Below are 27,421 nucleotides of genomic sequence, written 5' to 3'. Positions count from 1 at the left end.
CGCAATCAATAGAGATAGAGGCAGAGAACTCTTGTAATTCCGACTCTAGGCACGTATTTGTATACAAGCGCGCATTTTGGCCTGAAAATAAAACTAAGTTCATAAATAGCATAAAAAGCTTATCATTTTCGGAGGTGTATGATCACAAAGAATTACAAGATGCGTTTAACAGCTTTCATGACACGATGACGTTGTTTTTTAACCTTAGTTTCCCATTAATACGATCCAAAATTAGTTTTAGAAATAATAATCCAAAATGGATCACAAACGGTGTAAAAAAGAGTTGCAAAACAAAAAGAGATCTAAGACATTACTACTTCTTAAATAAAACCCAAGAAAATAAAGATAGAGTAAAAAATTATTCAAAAATTTTACGACGGTGTATGTATAATCTACAGAAACTTTGTAACCGACGCTTCATTCAAAGATCAGAAAATAAAGCTAAGGCCTCGTGGAACATAGTTAAACGAAAAATTGGGGTAAATATAAAAAGCGCTAATCACATTGCAGACATCAAAGATGAAGATGATAAGTATGTACAAGACGGTAAACACATAGCTAACATATTCAATAATTTCTTTATCGGCAGTACACAAACCAGTGGAACCAATAATAAAAATAGCACTTTTAATAAATTGGCAAGTGTACCCAATAGTATATTTCTACGACCAACAACTCCACAGGAGGTACACAGAATTATTATGTCATTAAAAAACAAAAAGTCTTCTGGTTACGATGGTCTAACAATTGATTGCTTAAAATCTGTCGCTATACATATCGCTATTCCATTATCATATATTATAAACCTATCTTTTGAAAATGGTGACTTTCCAGAACAACTTAAAATGTCAATCATAAAACCGTTATATAAAAAAGGTTTGAAAGACGATAAAAATAACTATAGACCAATAGCCCTGATACCAACATTATCAAAGATTTTTGAAAGGATTATGTATAATAGAATGTTAGATTTTTTTGATAGACACCACGTATTAATCCCAGAACAGTTTGGCTTTAGACGCAATAAATCAACAACGTTAGCTGGATTTGTTTTATTAAAACATATTTTAGATAATTTAAACGACAGGAAGTTGACATCGGGATTGTTCTTAGATTTAAGCAAAGCCTTCGACTTTGTAGATCACACCATTCTACTCGGAAAGCTGCAGACCTATGGTATACGAGGACCAGCGTATGACTGGCTAAAATCTTATTTATTAAATAGAAAACAAATAACACGAGTAACTAAGTTAGACAAACTGTCAAGTACTGTAAAAGATTATGACTCAAATGCTAAGGTAGTAATTAGAGGGGTACCCCAAGGAAGTATCCTGGCACCATTGCTTTTTCTTATATATGTCAATGACCTCCCACGAGCGACAGAACAAAACTGTATACTTTTTGCGGATGATGCAACAATAATGTTTCAAGGCAACGACCTTAATTCCTTTGAGTCCAACATCAATACAGCCCTGAGGAGTGTCATAGCATGGTTATCAAATAATAATCTTGAAATTAATTTAGGGAAAACCAAATTAGTTTATTTTTCCGCAAATCGAAACAGAACTCCAGAATTGAATATAGTGTATGAAAACCAGAAAATTGAACAAGTTGACAGCACTGTGTTTCTAGGTATTCATATAGATGATCATCTGACATGGAATAATCACATTGATATGCTATGCAAGAAATTAAACAAATTCATTTACGCATTGAAAACTGTTAAAAAGACCAGTTCAGTAGAAACAGCTATTTCAGTATATCATGCCTATGTGTGCTCCCAATTACGTTATGGGATCGTATTGTGGGGGAATTGCTCTGAAGCAAATAGAGCATTTGTCGCACAAAAAAAATGCTTGAAAGCAATTTGGGGTCTAGGCACAATGGAGTCATGTTATCCAATTTTCATTAAAAATAAATTTATGACGCTACCGGGCATGTATATCTTTGAAACAGCTAAACTAGTAAAGGCAAATATGTCACTATTTAAGCCGAACGACAATTTCAACCGGAGAGCTGAAACTCAAGTTAATTTAACCATGCCCGCCCCAAGACTAAAACTGTACCGCAAAAACTGCTACTACATGGCCTGTTTAATCTACAACTCTATACCAAAACAAATAACGGACATGGATTATAACAATTTTTGCAAAAAACTTAATTTATGGTTGAAAGAGCAGTGCTTTTACTCAGTCAAGGAATTCTTAAAAGAAACCAACTGTAGATTTAATAATTATGCGCAATAAAGGGCTGCAAATGTAATTCTATGTAAAATGGTTTATCTAATTATAATTTAATTAATGCAAGTATTCTGTAGGACATCCGTTAATGTAATTATTCTCATTTTGGTAATGAACTATTTATAAATATTGACATTGTTATTAAGCAATAATTAATCTGTGAAATGTAAATATATGTAGAGTAAATGCATGTTAGTAATTAAGTATGTATAGCAAAATTTGCACGCCGTAAGTCGGCAGAATTGTGCTGGACTTATATTTCTATCTAACATCTATGTAACCATGATTCTAGCAAATAAATAAATTAGCAAATAAATAAATTACGATGTACCTTTACTTTTTGCGGCACAATCAAAAACAAGACGAAGCTTTTTCTTGTTTAAATTGTCCACCGTATGGTGAGGTAGGTACCATGTGTGAGGGGAAGTGGATCGAGGGTCACTGACCTCCCGGGCAAAATCATTTTGGAACAAATGATTTACTCGATCCGTATACCTTTGAGCATACTCACTGTTTGCCGCCATTTTCTTTTCAACTCCCTTTAACCTATTGAAGGCGTTAGGGTAACTGTCAGGCATCACGCTGTTCTCGTCGCGCCACGGCAGACCAACTTGCCACCTGCCGTCAGCGAAGGTCGTCGTGCGGTCCAACTGGGCTAAGGCACGGACGTCATCGCTGTTCTGACGAGGCTTGTTACACACACCTAGAGAGTCAATAGAAAAATAACGTCTTACTTCCTCATGAAGGTCGTGGAGCGCGTCGTGGTGAGCGCTCGGGCTGGGCGCGCCTGCGCCCTCCGCCGCTATCAGCATCAGATTGTGGGCGGCGCGGGTGCCACGGCCGTGCGGGGCGCGTATCTTCCCATGGACGGACCAACCTAAGACAGTGCGCGTAGCGAACGGCTCAAAGGGTTTACCTTTACATATTTCTAACGGCATAATTAAATCATAATTATCCTGCCCAATTAAAACCTCAGGGTTACAAGAAATTACATTAGGTGACCATTTGTCTTTTAACTTTTGTAAGTGGGCAAATTTATTACAATCACACGGAGAAAAAAATCTAGTGTTCTTTACCAGAATATTGTATTATTGTATTATATGTGACAACTAGACTTTTTTTACACATTAACAGAAAATTCTAGTTCTTTACAACATCATTTCTAGTTCCTATTACCCACATACCTAGTATCGTAGAAAATAAATTTTGTGTAGTATACAAAACCTATCTGTAGCCATCATTATAGGACAGGGTAGAGTTTATCAGATATTTCATTAGTGTTCACCAGATTTTTTATTAGTTTTAAGTATAATTTTAGCTGACTGAAATAATCAACAATTTCTGTTTACTATATGCAGTATTGGAGAATACCAGATTTATGTTTGTGTTAAATATAATTGTTGTGGCATGAAATAAACAGTATGTTCTGTTTACTATATATATTGTAGAGTTTAACGGGTTTTATATTTGTGTTCAGTAAATCATTATTGCGGACTGAAATTGTAATATACTGTCGAGTGAAACAGAGTCAGGTTAAATATCTTAGGTGAGTCTTCGCTTTAACATGCTTTTGTTGCGACGAAGACTTACCTAAGGTGTTTAACATTATTCTGTTTAACTCGGCAGTAAGTACCTACATTGGCTTAGTCCGCAATAATGATGTTTGTGGTATAGGTGTGGTGGCCTGAAACATAAACAGAAAAATCTCAATCCTAAATAATTACTATGAGTAAAGTAAAAACAAACTTTTTTTAAAATTCGTTTTAATTTTAGTAGTACATAACATAAATTATCAGCCGCAATTTTAGTGAGCGTATGGCAAATATAACACAGAGATAATTTTGGTAGCAAACACAACACACAAACAGAACACTCCAATATAACCTTATCACTATTAGCAACATATGTATAAATTTTCAATTAAACCGCTATCCGCTTCGTCCGCCTTTGTTCACTACACACAGACACTTTTATTTGCTAAAACCGGTGATCTAAACAGGAATGCAACCTGATTCATTTATTATTGGCGACACTTGAACTCTGTCCGGACTTCGGTGAAAATGACAGAATGTTCTGGGCGCTGCGGCGGCGGCGCAGGGGTGCGGGGGGCCGCAGTTGGCTCATATCGTGGACTGAACAGATTTCCGTTACAGGCAAATAATATTTTGTTTAGTGTGCAATAATATTGTAATGCCAACAATTTTTATTGTTGCTGGAACCACTCTTTATTGTTATCATTAAAAAGAGTATGTTAGACAACAGAGAACGTATCTAGTTATGTGTAAAAATATTCATAGTAATCAAGAAATTTCGAGTAAGTAATAGGTATTAAAAATCCGCTAACAGGTACGAGAAAATCTAGTACCTATAAATGAATTACATAAGGTGGACCTTACACAAAGATTTTGTAATACACACTTTTATTATTGGTGTGTTAAACTAGATGATGGTGAACCGAATTAATAAATATTGTAAACATCGCAATTATTGTAAAGTGTTGTATGCTAAATGCATATTTTACTCTGTTACTATTAGATTGTTACCAAAACGATATTAGAGTTTTAGTGTACTAGAATATTTTAACTAGAATATTCTAATATTGTCCAAAATACGAGTCTATTAAACATGGCTGAAATCTGTTTTCCTACACTAGAATCATAACTACTATACAATCTGGTAATATTGTAAAATATTTTTTTCTCCGTGCAATGGACCTAAGTCCTGCTCAGCAATATGCAAATTATCTACAGCTCGTAAACTGATATTAAAATTCTCACTACCATTTAAACTAGATACATCGATAGACACAACTGTATAAGTACATTCTAAATCGCTATCTTTCCACGCTCCGCTCACTCGCATTGTCTCAGTGCGCCCTGCGCCCGCGCAGGCCGGCGCGCTCGGCGAGCGATTTACTGATAAGACTGATACTACTTCCGTCATCTAAAAATGCACTTGACGTAAATACACCGTTAGGTCCGCGTATTTTAATCGGTACCACTTTTAAAAACACTTTTTGGTCATTTATGTTTATAAAGGATACTGTTTCTTTAGTGGGGCTCGACTCAGCTGTTTCCTTTGTATCCGGAGATTCCGACGTAGCATCCTTATCCGTATCGCGATTTTGTACATTTTACTTCAATATTGCATCCTCCAGATTTAATTACCATGTAGTCCGTTTTTCGACATACTGCATCGTCACACAGTTTTAGAAATTAAAAAAGAAGACATTATGACCATTCGATTACTCATTCATTCACCGACCGGTCAGTCGCAACCAATCTTGTTCATTCGTTTTTCGTGTGCAGCATCGTCAACATCGTATCCTGTACGGCTACCACCAGTTTTGACATTGACATAACGTTCACGTTTACGTAACTTACTTTCTATGCAGCTCGCTCGTACTCGCATATGCGAGCAATAGTGCAAGCGAGATGTACAGAAAGTAAATTACGTAGACGTGAGCGTTATGTCAATGTTAAAACTGATGGTAGAGGCTCTGTTATAGTTGATCGTGAATTATAATTACACATTAAAAACTGTACGAAACATGGGAAAACGTAAACACAAACATAATGACAAGGATATTCGTCGCAAAATTCGACGTTTGGAGGATAAATTGCGATACAATAGGCGCAAAGGTAAAACTACCCGTTATTTTAACAATTTTATTGATTTGTTGTTTTTGTTACTTTTCCTGTGAATACGCTTCGTAAATTAAGTAATGTCTTGAAGTGGTAACACGAGATGTTATCCTGACAGATAATTATTTGTTTCTTGACGTGGTAATACGAGATATTGCCCTGAAACAATAACTTTTGTGCTCCTTAATGTGGTAATACGAGATATTGCCCTGGGCCAATTATTGTATGTACCTACTTTCTAATCCTCGATGTCAGGTTCATCACAAAGCTCTTACTATGATAGACAATCACCAGATGTCGAAGATGTTGAAGGCAGAAATAGCGAGTATGGCGAAGACGAGATGCTTCGTGAAGAAGCTTTTATGGAAGATGAGATTCATGATAGTACTCGCCGCTTGGCATCTCAAGTGCAGCCAGTGATGAACAGCCGCATAGCGAGCCCCTTGCCTCAGATCGCAGTGGCGCCAGCGCCAGCTCCAGCGACAGCGCCATCTTTGCCGCTAATACCTACCGTACCGCCGGAACATGCCGCCTCGGTCCAAACTAACCCCGCTCAGTCTGTACTACACACAGAAATAGATAAATCTACAACCGTACTCCCGCAAGAGATCTTATGTATACTGGGAGAGGCAAAAAAGCTAGATGAACCACTCGGTGAGTGTATTCCTGATGAGCTCTCTGAACGCTGGGGGAAAATATTAACGGACGGGCTGGCCAAGGAAGTGAAGCAGTCTCTCGTGGATAAAATACTGATGCCTAGTAATTTTTTACTAGCCCGAGCGCCTAAGTTAAATCCGGAGGTGGCAGCAGTCATTAATGAATCAGCAAAAAATCGTGACATGCGTTTAGAAAAAGCTCAAAATCAACTGGGCCGGGGCATCGCTGGACTTGCAAATTTAGCAAATGATCTTATAAAATCAGAGTTGGATAAACTTGATATCATCAAGAAAATTTCGGAAGTTACCCAAGTCCTGCTAGACCTTCATTATGAAGAATCAATCAACAGGAACAAACTCCTAGTTCCATTGTTAGATAAGAAGTTCTGGAACAAAATAAAAGGGGTTAAAAGAGACGAATATCTCTTTGGTGAAAAACTGGGTGATAAAATCAAAAACTCCAAAGATATAGAAAAGTCGGGTCAACAGATTAAAAAATCCTTCACATTCAACCCGGCGTTCCAGCATCGTAAGCAAGCAGCGCAGCCGGGAAACGCGAGAGCTCCTCCTCGTCAATACAAGCCGAAAGCAACGCCAGCACCGACGACGGGCAGATACTACAAGCCTCAGTCCTCGACGTCGGCGAGGAGGACGACTTCGAGCCAGCGTCGCGGGCGTCACTACTCGAACAACAGGGCGAACGAGCGGAGCCGGCGTTAGAGGTACCACATGCCGGTCGCATACAATATTATTATAATAATTGGTTATTAGTCACCGACGATCCGTCGGTATTATCTATTGTACAACGGATATAAAATTCCAATTGCCTTGCCGATTTCACAAAGGACCGAACCCAATAACCCTCCCTTTTCAAAAAGGGAAATGGATTCAGCAATAGCTAAATTAATTGAATTAGGAGCCATTACGAAATGTAATGAAAATACCCCTGGTCAATTCATTTCGCCTATATTTTTGACTCCAAAACCTAACGGTGATTTTAGGTTTATCTTGAATTTGAAAACATTAAACAAGTCTGTTTATTCTCACCATTTCAAAATGGAAGATATTCGCACAGCTATTAAGTTAGTATCAAAAGGCGCCTACATGGCTACAGTTGACCTAAAGGACGCCTACTTTCTGGTCCCAATACATCCATCGTATAGAAAAATTTTAAGGTTTAGATATGAGCACCTATATGAATTCAATTGTTTGCCAAATGGGTTGACTTCAGCGCCCCTTGTCTTCACTAAGCTATTGAAACCGCTTCTATCCTTACTGAGAAGTCGGGGACATATATTAGTAGCTTACCTTGACGATATCTTGTGTATAGGAAATACTCGAGAAGCTTGCAAAGACACGGTACATGTTTTAATAGAAAATTTGGAGAAACTTGGTTTTGTTATCAATTTCGAAAAAAGTATTTTTACTCCTGCTCAAAAGTGTAAATTTTTAGGTTTAATAATAAATTCACAAGCCATGCAATTACAATTGCCTGATGATAAAATATTAAAAGTCTCAGAAATGGCAAAAAATATGCAAGCTAAAACTTATACAAGTATACGTGACTTTGCAAAGTTCGTAGGTACACTCACGGCCGCTTGTCCTGCAGTGGCGTATGGTTGGGCGCATACTAAGCTTTTTGAACGCGAGAAATTTTTAGCCCTTCAAAAATCTCACGAGAATTACGATTCACAAATGATTCTCAAATCGTGTTTACTGGATGATTTTAAATGGTGGTCTAATATTGCGTCTAAATCTCAAAATAAGATGCAAAAAGATACTTAAATAAATAAAAAAGACAAATGAAAAGATAAATGTAAAAAGACTCAGTAGCATGTAAAAACACTTAATGGTAATGTTCAATAATAATGTTGATAGGGGTTGCTCCCCATGTCCCTTAGTTCTAATAATCTTAAAAATGTAAGATTAGTTCTAAGTTGACGGTATATTTATTCTTTTTTATTTAAAATAAACAGTTTAAATTTTAATTTTTTTTTTTTTTTTTACTTATCATTTTGAAATCTTTACTGACTCATCTTTCACCGGCTGGGGAGCAGCTTGTAACGGCGAAATTACTAGGGGGCATTGGTCGGCTGTCGAAGCTCAAAATCATATTAATTATCTCGAGCTTTTGGCAGCCTTCTTAGGCTTACAATCATTTTGTAAATATAGTCGTGATTTAAATGTGTTACTCAGAATCGATAACACCACTGCTATATCCTATATTAATAGAATGGGGGGTATACAGTACCCCCATCTAAACAAAATCACAAGAACGATATGGGAGTGGTGCGAACAGAGACGTATATTTATTTTTGCGTCTTACATTAAGTCACGTGACAATACCGATGCCGACCAAGCCTCTAGACATACCAATATTGACACAGAATGGGAACTTAATTATAAAAGTTTTCAAATCATTCGTAATCACTTGGGAGAACCTGACATAGATCTATTTGCATCTCGTCTAAATAACAAATGTCGAAGATATGTTTCTTGGAAACGGGATCCCGGTGCTTACGAAATCGATGCGTTTACCTTTTCATGGCGCAATTACTTTTTTTACGCCTTCCCTCCATTTGCGCTTGTTCTAAAATGTCTTCGAAAAATAGTCGAAGATGGAGCAAGGGGTATCCTGGTTGTCCCTCATTGGCCGGGACAACCATGGTTTCCGTTGTTCCTGTCCCTAGTCAAATCAGAAATTATCTATCTGACACCTAATAAAAATCTTTTACTGTCACCTTACAGAGAGTGTCACCCCCTTTGGCGCAGCCTTACCCTGGCGTGCGCAGTGTTATACGACAAGCCTACGTAAAACGCGGCATACCGGATGATTGTATTGAAATAATGTTACAATCTTTATCAAAGAATACTCTTACTCAATATAATGTAGGGTTAAAACAATGGTTCGAGTTTTGTCAGGTGAATAATATTGATTTGTATAATGGTTCTGTTGCTGACATCTTAAAATTTCTTACAGAAAAGTACCATGCAAACGCCAGCTATGGCACATTAAATTCCTTTCGATCCAGCTTATCCTTGATTATGGATAAAGACCGATGTAATAATGATTGTGTTTCGAGGTTCCTAAAAGGCGTTTTCAAAAGTAAACCGTCCTTTCCTAAATATAATTATATATGGGACCCTAATTTAGTCTTAGATTACCTGTCTGGTTTCTTTCCTAATGAGTCGCTAACGATAGAAAATTTGACAAAGAAATTGGTAACTCTTCTCGCGTTGTCAACGGGACAACGTGTGCAGACGTTATCTTTAATAAATGTTGCAGATATCCAGATACAAGAGTCCCGTATTGTTATTGTCATTAATGAGATTATTAAAACATCTGCGCCTAACAGACATAATCCAAGACTGACTCTACCCTTTTTTAAGGAAAAAGCCACTATTTGTCCAGCATCAGCATTATCCTGTTACATAGAAAGAACATGTAATTTTAGATCCACTATAAACTCGAACAAATTGATCTTGACAATCAAAAAACCTATTCACAATGCTAGTCCCCAAACTATCAGCCGCTGGATAAAGCAAAAGCTAAGTAACAGCGGAGTGGACACCAAGACGTTCACCGCTCATAGCACCCGGCACGCCTCGACGTCCGCAGCTAGCCGATCTGGTATTTCCACTGATATAATTCAAAGAACAGCGGGGTGGTCGGGAAATTCTCTTTGTTTTGCCCGCTTTTACAATCAACCACTAATAAATACACAGGAAGATTGTGTTTTTGCTCGAGCGGTATTAAATAGTTGAACTAGGTTCATTATGATAATTGATTAGTTGAATAATCTGTGATTATTATTAATATCTTGAATAATATTAATACATTATTTCTGATTAACTTTGTATACCTACAATTGCATAATAATAATAAACTTAAAATTATTAATTATTATGTTGCCTTTCATTCTGCAACCAGCGCTAAACATCTACATGGTAATTAAATCTGGAGGATGCAATATTGAAGTAAAATTTATGGTTAAAAGAACTTACCTAAGTGAATTTCAACCAAAATTTTACGAAATATTGCATCCGAGAGATTTAATATCCCGCCAACCCCAAATAATAAAGAACCCCATGATGCAGAATAAAAGTCTGGGTTAATAATTATAGCTCTAAAACAAATGAACAAGATTGGTTGCGACTGACCGGTCGGTGAATGAATGAGTAATCGAATGGTCATAATGTCTTCTTTTTTAATTTCTAAAACTGTGTGACGATGCAGTATGTCGAAAAACGGACTACATGGTAATTAAATCTCTCGGATGCAATATTTCGTAAAATTTTGGTTGAAATTCACTTAGGTAAGTTCTTTTAACCATAAATAATGTAATAGTCGGTGATGTGCCTCGCCACACCCGTCCTTGTCACACGCGGGCGCGGGGCAGTTCTCGCGATCGTGGCATGACACCAGGCACTTGAAGCATACTCCGTGGCGCTTCACATGACGCCACCGGTCCTTTCTTAACGCCTTTTTGAACATCTTGCACTCAGTTAACTCATGTTTTGCACCGCGGCAAAATAAACACTTATTGTCACTGCGCGCCGTCGTCGCCGATTGCAATAAAACTGTATGCTGGCGGTTAGCGTTATTATTATCACTTTTGTTTCTCGAGTGATGTTGATAACTGTTGCGCTGATCCGTGACGTGAATGTTCGCTGTAGTAGTTATTTTCACTGCTTCGATGTTTAAAAAGTCTCCGAGTATCTCCAAGCGTGGCTTCTTGCCTTCGGCTATTATAGGGAAACTGTAGTCAGACCATTTCGATATAATGACGGTCGGTAATTTAGATAGGATAATATTAGCCATGTTTACGTCGTGTAGGTACTCTTTGCGGCCGACTGCATGTACGGCTGCGATGAAGTTCTGCACTTTGACTGAGAATGATACGATGTCCTTACTGTACTCGTTCGACATAGATGGTAGCTTGCGTAATCCTTGCATGATACGAGTTAAGATGCTTTCAGGATTTCCACATACCAATTCCAAGGTTTTCATCACTATATCGGGCGATGTAGCAGTAACCATTAAAGCTGAAACTGCTTCCCTGGCAGTTCCGTGTAGACATTTTCTCAGTCTCCATAGGTTCTCCTTCGGGCTAAATCCGCACACTTCGGTAGACTCTTCATAGGCCTGCTTAAATTGTAGCCAGTCCAAAGGGTCGCCAGAGTAGCTAGGTAGGTCTCTGGGAGTACATAATCGGCTTAGCAGGTTTTTGTCACTCTTTTGTTTAGCGGTACTTGCAGTTAGATTTTGAAGCGCACTTGCGAGCATTTGAATCGTTCCATTAGAGGTGCCGGGGTCAACGACCGGCGGCGGGCACGGCAGGTCCGGCTGGTTACCATGATCGGGGACTTGCTGCGCGGCGGATTCCAGCTCACGTTGGCTTCGTTCCAACCACTTCTCCACTTCACTCTCTTTGTTAGTGTGCAGATCATCATGTGGACTGTAGTTTTCGTGTTCCTCATCTATCAGGTTGGCTAAATCAGCCTCAAGTTTCTTGTCGATGAGGGCCATTTCGATACGCGCTTTTTGTTGAGCCGCTTCTAGTTCCAGCTGTTTTCTTCGAGCCAGCACAGACGATGATGACGACATGGACTTTGCCCCCGTTAGCGAAGCGGGCGTACGTGGCACCGGGCGATGCTCCGATTTTACGCTGCTACCCGATAATTTAAACTCGGGGACGATAATCTTTGTTTCGTCATTGTTCTGAGCACTATTTCCATTAGTTGGCTGAGAAGGCACTTGTAGCTGAAGTTGTCTATCCTCTTCTGCTTTTCTCTCGCGTTCCCTGCGCGTTGTACTGCGAGTATTAACCATCTTCGCAGGCGGAGTATGGAACATAAATCCGGTCGAAGTGACCACTGTTGATGTTGAAGGTGTTCCACAATAGAAACGCGAAATACGGGATACGAAAAACCGTTTAATTCTCGAAAGTTACAGACACCACGTGATTTTTATATGAGAGCAGTATGTACGTGTGTCGTGCGCGGATAGACAAGCCGACTGACCCGTGGTCAAAGACAAAAACCGTTGGACCCTTGTCGCTGCGTCACACGTATATCTACCTCCAAATTTCAGCTTAAAACTAAAGTTATCTCATAGCCAATTTCGTCAGTTTTTATTTACGAACATATTTTTGTTCTATTGCTCTGCATTAAAAAAAGAATAAATAATTCTACCTTATCAAGGCATCAATCGTATACTATACAGAATAATATATACGCGGTCAGCATATAACGCACCAATAATACCTATTCCAGAGAACCAATGATCAATAGATCATAAAATACATTATATTATTATAACTGACACACAACAATAACGATCTTTGGTACCTACCTACTCTACCAATTCACAACCCGAATGCATATCGCTCCCTGGAAATCCCGAAATGTCCACATCCGCCGCTCAAAAAAAGGGGCTTTTTTCTTTGCAATTATCTCCCCAGTACCTATCAAGATAAATTATTTAAAAGAATACCAACGCAATTTAGTTGTAAAAGAGTACACATCTGGCACCATTAATAGTATTTCTACAAAATACGGTCATTATCAGCGATACATTACCCAAGACCATAGGACGCAAGGGTTGTTTGCCTGCCATTGTCTTCATCTGTAGGACCCCAGCGTGAACATAATAAAACAGATGGTCACTAAATATCGGGTACGGTTAGTAAATGTCAGGAACAACGCCGCGACCCGGTAAGGTTCGCGATATATTGAACGGCAAAACAATAACCAAAAGGATTAAATGCCTCCGAATGTGCTACCTAGGACACATCCTAAGACGGCCAAAACCGCACCTTTTAGAAGCCGCCTATAGCTATAGAGCCAGTAAACTTAAAGTTGGCAGACCAATCTAGGTACACTTGGAAAAACTCACTGACACAGGACATGGAGTATTACACCAGGCATCCCTCTGAGTGGATCAACATGGCAGACGACAAAGGCGAATTCATCAAAGCAGCAGGAGAAATATATCAACTGGACGAAACCGACAGCGAATCACACGAAGAAGAACCAACACCTCGAATCGACGAGCAAACGGCACCTCAAGACGACATCGACCCTACTTGATACAAGATATCTCGAAGACCGAAGCGGAAACGACGAGCAGCATGTCACCAACGCTCTCCTTCGACAATATAACCTACCCCTCCTAACTTCCAATATTGGCTTTAGGCTGCATAGCCGGCTGATTATAACTATCCCTCCCCATCCCAGAGCGTGTCACTCCCCACAAATTTCGTCCCCTGGTATGCCGGCTAGTCCGGAGCGGGCATGTCCCCGGCTGGGTGTGGCGCATTCTTGTCTTGTCTTGTCTTGTGAATTTATACCTAACATTGTTTACAGAGACTTCGACCAGGTTCGATTCATTCCCGGTTATGTATGAGAGATTTAAAAAAATTGAATGCCATTATCATTAAATCTAAAATCGAAGCCATGGTTCCTAAGAACCAGATTTTGCTATCTCTCATAGTTTCTGACTTCTCCATACTGACCCATTTGGATTGATCGTCCTGTATACATTTATCAACACAGGGTCAACTCACACGTATGTAAACGAAGACGTATACAGAGTCTGCAAAACGAAAGGAAATCTCGAACAACATGTACAACGAGCAATAGTTTTGGCAAATGGCACGAAGACAACAGTAAGAACAGCCGTACGTTGTTCATTGTTATTTTCGCTAAATAACAATGAACAACGTTACATTCCGTACCTGAGAGGCATAACAATGTAAGTATTTTTTTTGTGATTTTCGGTTTTTTACAGTATCGTACATCATTTCTGATGCTCCATCGATCCATAAAACTATATTTATCGATAATACTACCAATTCAAAGTTTTTAAAATGCATTTTACTGTAAATGTACCCTCTGGGAAATATTTTGATGTAAGTGAAATACAGTAAAATGCTACTAGGTTCATTTTAAGGTATGTCCAGAGAGTTTACGGTTCTGAGTGCACATACACTATAATGCTAGGGATATTGTAAGGCATTTAACTGTATGTCCTGACTAAAACTTAAAATTTCCTCATTATAATCAGTTTATAATCAGCTATTCAGATGCTGAAGCTCAATGCTTGCTGTAGCGATGGCATAACGGCACAGATGCTGAAAAGTATAGGTGTCGAAGGGCGGAAAATCATGCACAAGATCTGCGAGAAGGTCTGAAGAACAGGCGTATGGACCGAGGACTGGACCGAATCCACAGTAGTACCCCTGCACAAGAAAGGTTCCACGCGCAGATGTGAAAATTACCGCACCATATCGCTCATATCACATGCCAGCAAAGTCTTCTTGCGAATACTGAACAAGCGGCTAGAGAACTATATTGCCAGGCAAATACCCAGGGAGCAGGCAGGATTTGTAAGGGGTAGAGGCACTCGGGAGCAAATACTCAACGTGCGGCAATTGATTGAGAAATGCAGAGGGCACGACGTCTTTATGGCTATGTGCTTCATTGACTACGCAAAAGCTTTTGATTGCATCAACTGGGGTAAAATGTTCAGAGTAATGGGCGAAATGGGGATACCGCAGCACCTAATCTTTCTTGTGCAAAACTTATACTTAAGCAGCGAGTCTAGAGTGCGGATAGAGGACACTGAGTCACAACCCTTTAGAGCTGAACGAGGAGTGCGGCAAGGTTGTATCTTGTCACCGCAGCTGTTCAATCTCATCGACGAAGAAAAAATCATCATCATGAGAAGGGTATTGGAAGGCTGGGAGGGTGGTATTCAGGTTGGTGGCCAAAAAATCAGTAACCTCCGTTTTGCAGGGGAACACCCAAATATTCCGAAATATGTTATTCCGACTTTCATAACCTCGATTTTCATAATCACGATTTTTTATACGTCCGAAATATCGAAATCACGACTTTGAAAACCACGAAAGAAGAAAATCACGACTGCGCTATTTCCGAATACTTAAAATCCGATGGTCATATGAACGAAAGCTTAAAGTTCCGATTTTTAAAAAATCCGAATTTTTTTTTCCGAATTTGTCTATTCCGAAAAATCATTGAACGATCGGAAATAAAATAATTCGGAATTCAGAAATTAGATCTTTTGTAAACTCGGAATAATGAAATTCGTGATTTTCAAAAGGGAAGTAATTAAATGGTCAGCCGTTTTTAAAATTGATCTCCAAAAAAAAAATGCATTTAAATCATTTGGACATGCTAGAACTGCTACCTTTACAGAAACAAACTGCTACTAGAAAAGTGGGTTAGGATAGAACTGCAACCTTAGTTCACAGAAGCCAACTGCTACTAGAAAAGTGGCTTAGGTTAGAACTGCGACCTTTACGGAAACCAACTGCTACTAGAAAAGTGGGTTAAGTTAGGTTAGAACTGCGACATTCACAGAAACCAACTCCTACTAGAAAAATGGGTTAGGTTAGGTTAGAACTGCGACCTTCCCAGAAATCAACTGCTACCAGAAAAGTGGATTAGGTTAGGTTGGAACTGCGTCCTTTACAGAAACCAACTGCTACTAGAAAAGTGGGTTAGGTTAGATGAGTACGAGGACACGAGTGAAACCACGGGCTGCTCTATTCGCACTAGTTTATTGTGTAGCTAACGGTAACGGTTAAGGTGGGCGCAGCCACACACACAGACGCAAACGTGCATACATAACATTTCCTTCCCCTAGTATAAATACTATCTCTAAACTAGAAAATAACAATATTCTAGTGACCTATATTTTATAATTGACCTTGGGACGGTTACGCAATCTTATTCTGGGGTTCACCACTGGTGGTGGATCCCTATGAGGCTCGCCTGGTCGAGGTTCCTCGATCGCTTCTTGGAATTCATCCTCGTCCGAGGTACCGGCAATCGGTGGAGCCGGATGCTCATGCCCTGCTGGGTCGACAGTATCTGGTCTTCGATTGTCCCTTTTCTCCCCCACATAGAAATATGACGGGCTTCCTGTCTGACGAGCCGTCGGAGGTGATGGTGAGTTACACGGTGTACTCGTAGATGGAGCCTCGTGTTCGTCGTCAAGTGGTGGAGAAACCGGCCTAGTATCTAGGATCTCACTCGTCGATGGAGGCGACAGCGGCAGGGTCCGCTGAGAAGGCGGCGAAGGCTGGGCCGGCGGAAGTGGCGGCGACGGCGCTGGCGGCGGCGGAGGCGACGGCGCTGGCGGCGGTGTATCGACGTCCCTCGACATTGTTACAGGCGGTACAGGTATGTCGTCATACTCATTTTCATTCCAGTTGGTAATCGTCCCTTTCAGTGGCATAAGTTGATTTGTATGCCTTTTTACCGTTAAAGTAGAAGAAATGTCTTTTATTTTATATAAGACTCGTCCTATTTTCTTAATAACTATCCCCTTACCCCAAACACATTTATTATTGCCTTTAAACTGTTTATATAATACTATATCGCCTTGTTTAAAAACTGGTTTACTTTTCCTGTTTTGTTTATTATTCTGCAAGGACTGTTTATTTGCAACAACATCAGATAAGGCGATAGACGATGACGACGGCGGCAAGATAACGGGATTTAATAAATCAAGTCGAGATCTTAATTTTCGACCAAAGACAAGCTGTGCAGGCGAGAACCCTGTGGTCGAATGTATGGAGTTTCTATAATCGAACATATATTTAAGTAATTTAATTTTGTTTTCTTTGATATTGGTGCTCGAAAGTAAACAAGATTTTAATCCCCTTTTAAATACTTTGACGTAACTTTCCGCCTGCCCGTTGCTAGGTGCATGGTAGGCGGGTGACGTCACATGTGATAAGCCGTTTAATGAACAGAAATCAACAAATTGTTGTGAACAAAAAGCCGTTCCATTGTCACTTACAATAGTGTGAGGCAGGCCATATCTAGACATGTATTCGTATAGCTTTTCTATAACGGCGGTGGAAGTGGTTGAATTATTCATGTCAAATACTTCCACCCACTTGGTATAAGCGTCAACTACCACTAAGTATGACCGACCATTTATTGGGCCACAGAAATCAATATGTAAACGGAAAAATGCCTGTGGCGGAAATTTCCAATGCGCTAGTGGCGCGCGCGCTGGTGCCGGCCGTAGTTGGATACATATGTCGCAAGTACCTATTAACGTTTCGATAGCTTCGTCTTAGACGTGTGCGCCGCGCCGGCGCGCCGCCGCCGCCGGGCTTTTTTGCCACGCCGCCGCCGCCGATGAATAATCGGCGTGAAATCGGCGTGACCTTGAGTGTTGTTAATCAGCTATTTTAACTTGATATTTGGATTACTATTTGGATTTTTTTGTATTATATATAAAGAGAATAGCCAGTTGCACAAACTATTTGACACACCCATTAAAGAGACTGAGTAATAATCCTTAGTGTTCAGCGTCAAGAAAGATGAGGGAGCATTATATGCAGTAAGATTTTTTCCTATAAATTGAGTATTCACATTCAACTATTAATTAGAATTTTTATGCCCTCACCTCACATACGAAGTCAGAATGCTATATCATGAAAATACTTAACTACATTGCAATTAACTAGGCAACGAAAACACAGGGCTCATGTACCATGGAACCTCAAAGAGCAACAGAAAAGGAAAACTAACTAGCTAATGTGTCGTTGCGATCATCATCCTTGCTAGTACTATTGTCGACAGTCTTACGGGAATAACAACAAGAAATACATCGAAATGGCGGCTCTTCTGAAGAAAATGGAAGTTGAAAGTTCTAGAGTGGTCTTAAGATGAACCATTCCAAGAGCAAAGTAATGGTTGTAGACAGGGCAAACGTACCTACTCCGAGTTACCGACGCACTCGGCGATTACAAAAAAGCGAGCAAGTTTGTATATCTTGGTGGTACGAGTTCTCGTCTTTCCTATATTCCAGTATGGTGCTGAACCGCGAGTCTCAAAAAGGGTAACGTGCAAAGGTTGGCGCTTTAGAGATTTAGTGTTGGCAAAGACTGCTGCATACAGCTAGAAGAACAAACCCCTTAATTTTCAAATAGCTCAATATCGCCACTCGGGTTTCCACAACATCTTTCTTCGGACACGTTATGCGGTTTCCAACGCATGATGTGGCGAAACATAATATGAATTTAGGCCCAATGAATGGCAAACGTGCTCAGAGTGGAGCATGTGTGAGATGGTCGATGGCTGGCGGCAGTCCACACGGCTTATGACTGCACGAAATTGAGACAAATTACATGTGGTCACAATCCTCAGCAATGAGAAAACGAGAAAGAAGAAGATACTTCTCAGCCAGCCTAGTGCTTATACGACAAGAAAACCATTAACGGGAAGCCAGAGCAGTCCACTATATCTAGGATATTTCAAGGACATTTGAAGATAAGCCGTTTACAGCATGACAAAATGGATCAGATCGGATTGAGTCATTGGGACCAGGTAATCCCTTACTACAAGCCAGTTACTAGGATAATCGAGTTATTATACCTATCATATATTCATTTCTCTTCTTCTTCCTCCTTCCCTTATCCCACCTACGTGGGGTCGGGTCTCCTTGTCATTTTGCGCCAGAGTAGTCGATTCGGGGTTGTCTCTTCTGTTATGTTCAGGCCGCGTAGCCAAGATGCACATCGCTTACGCTCCGTAGCGATCGAAACGCAACTGTCACTGTCACACTAATACGGAAGAGTGATAGAGAGACATAGTGCTTTTCGTTGTCGAAGCGATAGCGATTGTAACCTTGGCTAGGCCGGCTGGTTCTTTAGATCGGCTCTAATATTGGATCACCATGTGGATTTTGGTCTTCCTCTTCCTCTCGGTTGTTCCGAAAGGTTCAGTGCTATATTGACGACATGGTCTTTTCCTCTTCTTTGTATGTGGCCGCCGTGTATCATATATTCATTTACAAACCCTATTTTACTCAAAACCTATACGTAGATTATACTAACTATACGTAGATTACGTAGTTCAGTACCAGCAACCTGAATTATAAAGAACAAACGACAAATTAATGATTTTTCTTTAGAAACCTGAAAGTCAAGGTCACGCCGATTTCACGCCGAAAACACGCCGCCGCCGCCGATTTTTCCGTAAACGCCGCCGCCGATCGTTTTTTAATCGGCGCACACGTCTGAGTTCGTCTATACCGGGGAACCAGAATCGCGAACGGGCTTCCGCCTTAGTTTTCACTATCCCTAAATGAGAAGCGTGTAATTCTGATAAAACTTTGTACCGTAAGTTCTCAGGAATCACGACCTTATGGCCCCGCATTAAGCATCCATTTTCCACTGACAGCTGTGTGTGTGTACTACATAAATGGAATGGCTTTAATTTTAAATTATCTATTTTCTTAGGCCAACCTTCCTGCGTATATTTAATTACTTGACTCAAGGTTACATCTTTGCGTGTTTCGTCGCGTAATTCTTGTAATGTTACTGGCAAGCTACACTGAGAAAAATTTGCTACTTATGAAGCTAAAAATTGTAAGTAGCTTGCAATTTGCTACTTACTACGGGTGCAGCATACTTAATACAGCTGCCGCATACTGCTTAATGGTGCAAGCTACTTACGCGTTTAGGAGATACACAATGTTGCGTACGGGCATTGCAATTTTGTACGTATAATGTCAGCGCCTACGTAATAAGTATGTTATACCCGTACAATACGTAGTTGTTTAAGGAACTTGAATGTAAGTAGCTACCACCATTATCCATACATATTCGGGTACATTATCCAGTTCAACCTCCTACTTATAAGTAGCTTATACCTTTATAATAAGTAGTTTTCAAAAGAACATGAACATAAGTAGAAAACTTCTTTATTCATACATGTGTTAGTTATCATATCGAGTTGTTTAAACGTACACCTCCTACTTATTTAAAGGCTTTACATATACGATATCCGTATCTTTACGAATACGTAGGCGAGTTACGAGAGTTGTAATACAAATACGACCTTCTATACAGTGCCATGATGAGTAAATATGCCGATTCATTATACGTGTGCGGTCTACTGTTATACATGTAGCAGCTACGTATCTTACGTAGCCCATGCCAGTACGTAAGGACCCAGTCGCCTGAAGCTAGCACGTAAGCTACGTAAAATAGGTAGACAGTGCCATGATGACTAAATATGCATATTCATTATACGTGTGCGGTCTACTTTTATACATGTAGCAGCTACGTATTTTACGTAGCCCATGCCAGTACGTCAGGACCCAGTCACCTGATGCTAGCACGCAAGCTACGTAAAATACGTAGACAGTGCCATGATGAGTAAATATACCGATTCATTATACGTATGCAGTCTACTGTTACACATGTAGCAGCTACGTATGTTACGTAGCCCATGCCAGTACGTAAGGACCCAGTCACCTGATGCTAGCACGCAAGCTACGTAAAATACGTAGACAGTGCCATGATGAGTAAATATGCATATTCATTATACGTGTGCAGTCTACTGTTATATATGTAGCAGCTACGTATCTTACGTAGCTCATGCCAGTACGTAAGGACCCAGTCACCTGATGCTAGCACGCAAGCTACGTAAAATACGTAGACAGTGCCATGATGAGTAAATATGCCGATTCATTACACGTGCGCGGTCTACTGTTATACATGTAGCAGGTACGTATGTTACGTAGCCCATGCCAGTGCGTAAAGACTCAGTCACCTGATGCTAGCACGCAAGCTACGTAAAATACGTAGACAGTGCCATGATGAGTAAATATGCCGATTCATTACACGTGCGCGGTCTACTGTTATTCATGTAGCAGCTACGTATGTTACGTAGCCCATGCCAGTGCGTAAGGACTCAGTCACCTGATGCTAGCACGCAAGCTACGTGAAATACGTAGACAGTGCCATGATGACTAAATATGCATATTCATTATACGTGTGCGGTCTACTTTTATACATGTAGCAGCTACGTATTTTACATAGCCCATGCCAGTACGTAAGGACCCAGTCACCTGATGCAAGCACGCAAGCTACGTAAAATACGTAGACAGTGCCATGATGAGTGAATATGCCGATTCATTACACGTGCGCGGTCTACTGTTATGCATGTAGCAGCTACGTATCTTACGTAGCTCATGCCAGTACGTAAGGACCCAGTCACCTGATGCTAGCACGCAAGTTACGTATAATACGTAGACAGTGTCATGATTAGTAAATATGCCGATTCATTATACGTGTGCAGTCTACTGTTATACATGTAGCAGCTACGTATGTTACGTAGCCCATGCCAGTACGTAAGGACCCAGTCACCTGATGCTAGCACGCAAGCTACGTAAAATACGTAGACAGTGCCATGATGAGTAAATATGCCGATTCATAATACGTGTGCGGTCTACTGTTATACATGTAGCAGCTACGTCTCTTACGTAGCCCATGCTAGCACGTAAGGACCCAGTCACCTGATGCAAGCACGCAAGCTACGTAAAATACGTAGGCAGTGCCATGATGAGTAAATATGCCGATTCATTATACGTGTGCGGTCTACTGTTATACATGTAGCAGCTACATATCTTACGTAGCTCATGCCAGTACGTAAGGACCCAGTCACCTGATGCTAGCACGCAAGCTACGTAAAATACGTAGACAGTGCCATGATGAGTAAATATGCCGATTCATTATACGTGTGCGGTCTACTGTTATACATGTAGCAGCTACATATCTTACGTAGCTCATGCCAGTACGTAAGGACCCAGTCACCTGATGCTAGCACGCAAGCTACGTAAAATACGTAGACAGTGCCATGATGAGTAAATATGCCGATTCATTATACGTGCGCGGTCTACTGTTATACATGTAGAAGCTACGTATGTTACGTAGCCCATGCCAGTACGTAAGGACTCAGTCACCTGATGCTAGCACACAAGCTACGTAGAATACGTAGACAGTGCCATGATGACTAAATATGCATATTCATTATACGTGTGCGGTCTACTGTTGTACATGTAGCAGCTACGTATTTTACGTAGCCCATGCCAGTACGTTAGGACCCAGTCACCTGACGCTAGCACGCAAGCTACGTAAAATACGTAGACAGTGCCATGATGAGTGAATATGCCGATTCGTTACACGTGCGCGGTCTACTGTTATACATGTAGCAGCTATCTATCTTACGTAGCCCATGCCAGTACGTAAGGACCCAGTCACCTGACGCTAGCACGCAAGCTACGTATAATACGTAGACAGTGCCATGATTAGTAAATATGCCGATTCATTATACGTGTGCGGTCTACTGTTATACATGTAGCAGCTACGTATTTTACGTAGCCCATGCCAGTAAGTAAGGACCCAGTCACCTGATGCAAGCACGCAAGCTACGTAAAATACGTAGACAGTGCCATGATGAGTGAATATGCCGATTCGTTACACGTGCGCGGTCTACTTTTATACATGTAGCAGCTATCTATCTTACGTAGCCCATGCCAGTAAGTAAGGACTCAGTCACCTGATGCTAGCACACAAGCTACGTAGAATACGTAGACAGTGCCATGATGACTAAATATGCATATTCATTATACGTGTGCGGTCTACTGTTGTACATGTAGCAGCTACGTATTTTACGTAGCCCATGCCAGTACGTAAGGACCCAGTCACCTGATGCAAACACGCAAGCTACGTAGAATACGTAGACAGTGCCATGATGAGTGAATATGCCGATTCGTTACACGTGCGCGGTCTACTGTTATACATGTAGCAGCTATCTATCTTACGTAGCCCATGCCAGGACGTAAGGACTCAGTCACCTGACGCTAGCACGCAAGCTACGTATAATACGTAGACAGTGCCATGATTAGGAAATATGCCGATTCATTATACGTGTGCGGTCTACTGTTATACATGTAGCAGCTACGTATGTTACGTAGCTCATGCCAGTACGTAAGGACCCAGTCACCTGATGCTAGCACGCAAGCTACGTAAAATACGTAGACAGTGCCATGATGACTGAATATGCATATTCATTATACGTGTGCGGTCTACTGTTATACATGTAGCAGCTACGTATGTTACGTAGCCCATGCCAGTACGTAAGGACCCAGTCACCTGATGCTAGCACACAAGCTACGTAGAATACGTAGACAGTGCCATGATGACTAAATATGCATATTCATTATACGTGTGCGGTCTACTGTTGTACATGTAGCAGCTACGTATTTTACGTAGCCCATGCCAGTACGTTAGGACCCAGTCACCTGACGCTAGCACGCAAGCTACGTAAAATACGTAGACAGTGCCATGATGAGTGAATATGCCGATTCGTTACACGTGCGCGGTCTACTGTTATACATGTAGCAGCTATCTATCTTACGTAGCCCATGCCAGTACGTAAGGACCCAGTCACCTGACGCTAGCACGCAAGCTACGTATAATACGTAGACAGTGCCATGATTAGTAAATATGCCGATTCATTATACGTGTGCGGTCTACTGTTATACATGTAGCAGCTACGTATTTTACGTAGCCCATGCCAGTACGTAAGGACCCAGTCACCTGATGCAAGCACGCAAGCTACGTAAAATACGTAGACAGTGCCATGATGAGTGAATATGCCGATTCGTTACACGTGCGCGGTCTACTGTTATACATGTAGCAGCTATCTATCTTACGTAGCCCATGCCAGTAAGTAAGGACCCAGTCACCTGACGCTAGCACGCAAGCTACGTATAATACGTAGACAGTGCCATGATTAGTAAATATGCCGATTCATTATACGTGTGCGGTCTACTGTTATACATGTAGCAGCTACGTATTTTACGTAGCCCATGCCAGTACGTAAGGACCCAGTCACCTGATGCAAGCACGCAAGCTACGTAGAATACGTAGACAGTGCCATGATGAGTGAATATGCCGATTCGTTACACGTGCGCGGTCTACTGTTATACATGTAGCAGCTATCTATCTTACGTAGCCCATGCCAGTACGTAAGGACCCAGTCACCTGACGCTAGCACGCAAGCTACGTATAATACGTAGACATTGCCATGATTAGGAAATATGCCGATTCATTATACGTGTGCGGTCTACTGTTATACATGTAGCAGCTACGTATGTTACGTAGCTCATGCCAGTACGTAAGGACCCAGTCACCTGATGCTAGCACGCAAGCTACGTAAAGTACTTAGACAGTGCCATGATGACTGAATATGCATATTCATTATACGTGTGCGGTCTACTGTTATACATGTAGCAGCTACGTATGTTACGTAGCCCATGCCAGTACGTAAGGACCCAGTCACCTGATGCTAGCACACAAGCTACGTAAAATACATAGACAGTACCATGATAAGTAAATATGCCGATTCATTATACATGCGCGGTCTACTGTTATACATGTAGCAGCTATGTATCTTACATAGCCCATACTGGCACGTAAGGACCCAGTAACCTGATGCTAGCACACAAGCTACGTAAAATACATAGACAGTACCATGATAAGTAAATATGCCGATTCATTATACATGCGCGGTCTACTGTTATACATGTAGCAGCTACGTCTCTTACGTAGTCCATACTGGCACGTAAGGACCCAGTCACCTGATGCTAGCACGCAAGCTACGTAAAATACGTAGACAGTGCCATGATGAGTAAATATGCCGATTCATTATACGTGCGCGGTCTATTGTTATACCTGTAGTAGCTACGTTTCTTACGTAGCACATGCCAGTACGTAAGGACCCAGTCACCTGACGCTAGGACGCAAGCTACGTACAATACGTAGACAGTGCCATGATTAGTAAATATGCCGATTCATTATACGTGCGCGGTCTACTGTTATACATGTAGTAGCTACGTCTCTTACGTAGCCCATGCCAGTACGTAAGGACCCAGTCACCTGACGCTAGGACGCAAGCTACGTACAATACGTAGACAGTGCCATGATTAGTAAATATGCCGATTCATTATACGTGTGCGGTCTACTGTTATAAATGTAGCAGCTACGTATGTTACGTAGCCCATGCCAGTACGTAAGGACCCCGTCACCTGATGCTAGCACGCAAGCTACGTAAAATACGTAGACTGTGCCATGATGAGTAAATATGCCGATTCATTATACGTGTGCGGTCTACTGTTATACATGTAGCAGCTACGTATGTTACGTAGCTCATGCCAGTACGTAAAGACCCAGTCACCTGATGCTAGCATGCAAACTACGTAAAATACGTAGACAGTGCCATGATGACTAAATATGCATATTCATTATACGTGTGCGGTCTACTGTTATACATGTAGCAGCTACGTATCTTACGTAGCTCATGCCAGTACGTAAGGACCCAGTCACCTGATGCAAGCACGCAAGCTACGTAAAATACGTAGACAGTGCCATTATGAGTGAATATGCCGATTCATTATACGTGCGCGGTCTACTGTTATACTTGTAGCAGCTACGTATGTTACGTAGCTCATGCCAGTACGTAAGGACCCAGTCACCTGACGCTAGCACGCAAGCTACGTTAAATACGTAGACAGTGCCATGATGACTAAATATGCATATTCATTATACGTGTGCGGTCTACTGTGATACATGTAGCAGCTACGTATCTTACGTAGCTCATGCCAGTACGTAAGGACCCAGTCACCTGATGCAAGCACGCAAGCTACGTAAAATACGTAGACAGTGCCATGATGAGTGAATATGCCGATTCATTATACGTGCGCGGTCTACTGTCATACATGTAGCAGCTTCGTATGTTACGTAGCCCATTCCAGTACGTAAGGACCCAGTCACCTGATGCTAGCACGCAAGCTACGTTAAATACGTAGACAGTGCCATGATGACTAAGTATGCATATTCATTATACGTGTGCGGTCTACTGTGATACATGTAGCAGCTATGTATCTTACGTAGCTCATGCCAGTACGTAAGGACCCAGTCACCTGATGCAAGCACGCAAGATACGTAAAATACGTAGACAGTGCCATGATGAGTGAATATGCCGATTCATTACTCATGCGCGGTCTACTGTTATACATGTAGCAGCTATGTATCTTACGTAGCCCATGCCAGTACGTAAGGACCCAGTCACCTGACGCTAGCACGCAAGCTACGTAAAATACTTAGACAGTGCCATGATTAGTAAATATGCATATTCGTTATACGTGTGCAGTCTACTGTTATACATGTAGCAGCTACGTATGTTACGTAGCCCATGCCAGTACGTAAGGACCCAGTCACCTGATGCTAGCACGCAAGCTACGTAGAATACGTAGACAGTGCCATGATGAGTAAATATTCCGATTCAGTATACGTGTGCGGTCTACTGTAATACATGTAGCAGCTACGTATCTTACATAGCCCATACTGGCACGTAAGGACCCAGTCACCTGACGCTAGGACGCAAGCTACGTACAATACGTAGACAGTGCCATGATTAGTAAATATGCCGATTCATTATACGTGTGCGGTCTACTGTTATAAATGTAGCAGCTACGTATGTTACGTAGCCCATGCCAGTTCGTAAGGACCCCGTCACCTGATGCTAGCACGCAAGCTACGTAAAATACGTAGACTGTGCCATGATGAGTAAATATGCCGATTCATTATACGTGTGCGGTCTACTGAAATACATGTAGCAGCTACGTATATTACGTAGCCCATGCCAGTACGTAAGGACCCAGTCACCTGATGCTAGCACGCAAGCTACGTAAAATACGTAGACAGTGCCATGATGAGTAAATATGCCGATTCATTATACGTGTGCGGTCTACTGTTATACGTGTAGCAGCTACGTATCTTACGTAGCTCATGCCAGTACGTAAGGACCCAGTCACCTGATGCTAGCACGCAAGCTACGTAAAATACGTAAACAGTGCCATGATGAGTAAATATGCCGATTCATTATACGTGCGCGGTCTACTGTTATACATGTAGCAGCTACGTATCTTACGTAGCCCATGCCAGTACGTAAGGACCCAGGGGTGTGTCTGTGTAATGAT

The 27,421-nt window shown here is 41.2% G+C and overlaps 2 protein-coding genes across 2 annotated transcripts; one reads left to right on the top strand and one right to left on the bottom strand.

The window, feature by feature from the left end:
• The first annotated feature begins 6,132 nt into the window (after positions 1–6,132).
• On the top strand, positions 6,133–10,343 carry LOC134805589 (uncharacterized). Its single transcript, XM_063778865.1, has 2 exons — positions 6,133–7,262; positions 9,289–10,343. Exon 1 carries the CDS (start codon positions 6,133–6,135, stop codon positions 7,258–7,260), a length of 1,128 nt encoding a protein of 375 aa, XP_063634935.1. The 3' UTR covers positions 7,261–7,262; positions 9,289–10,343.
• A 5,915-nt stretch (positions 10,344–16,258) lies between these two features.
• LOC134805588 (uncharacterized) lies at positions 16,259–16,735 on the bottom strand. Its single transcript, XM_063778864.1, has one exon. It carries the CDS (start codon positions 16,733–16,735, stop codon positions 16,259–16,261), a length of 477 nt encoding a protein of 158 aa, XP_063634934.1.
• Between the last annotated feature and the right edge of the window lie 10,686 nt (positions 16,736–27,421).

Source organism: Cydia splendana, unplaced genomic scaffold, assembly GCF_910591565.1.
Source record: "Cydia splendana unplaced genomic scaffold, ilCydSple1.2 scaffold_45_ctg1, whole genome shotgun sequence".
NCBI classification, from domain to species: Eukaryota; Metazoa; Arthropoda; class Insecta; order Lepidoptera; family Tortricidae; genus Cydia; species Cydia splendana.
The sequence above is the reverse complement of the archived record's forward strand: the minus strand, read 5'-3'. Positions and strand labels throughout refer to the sequence as shown.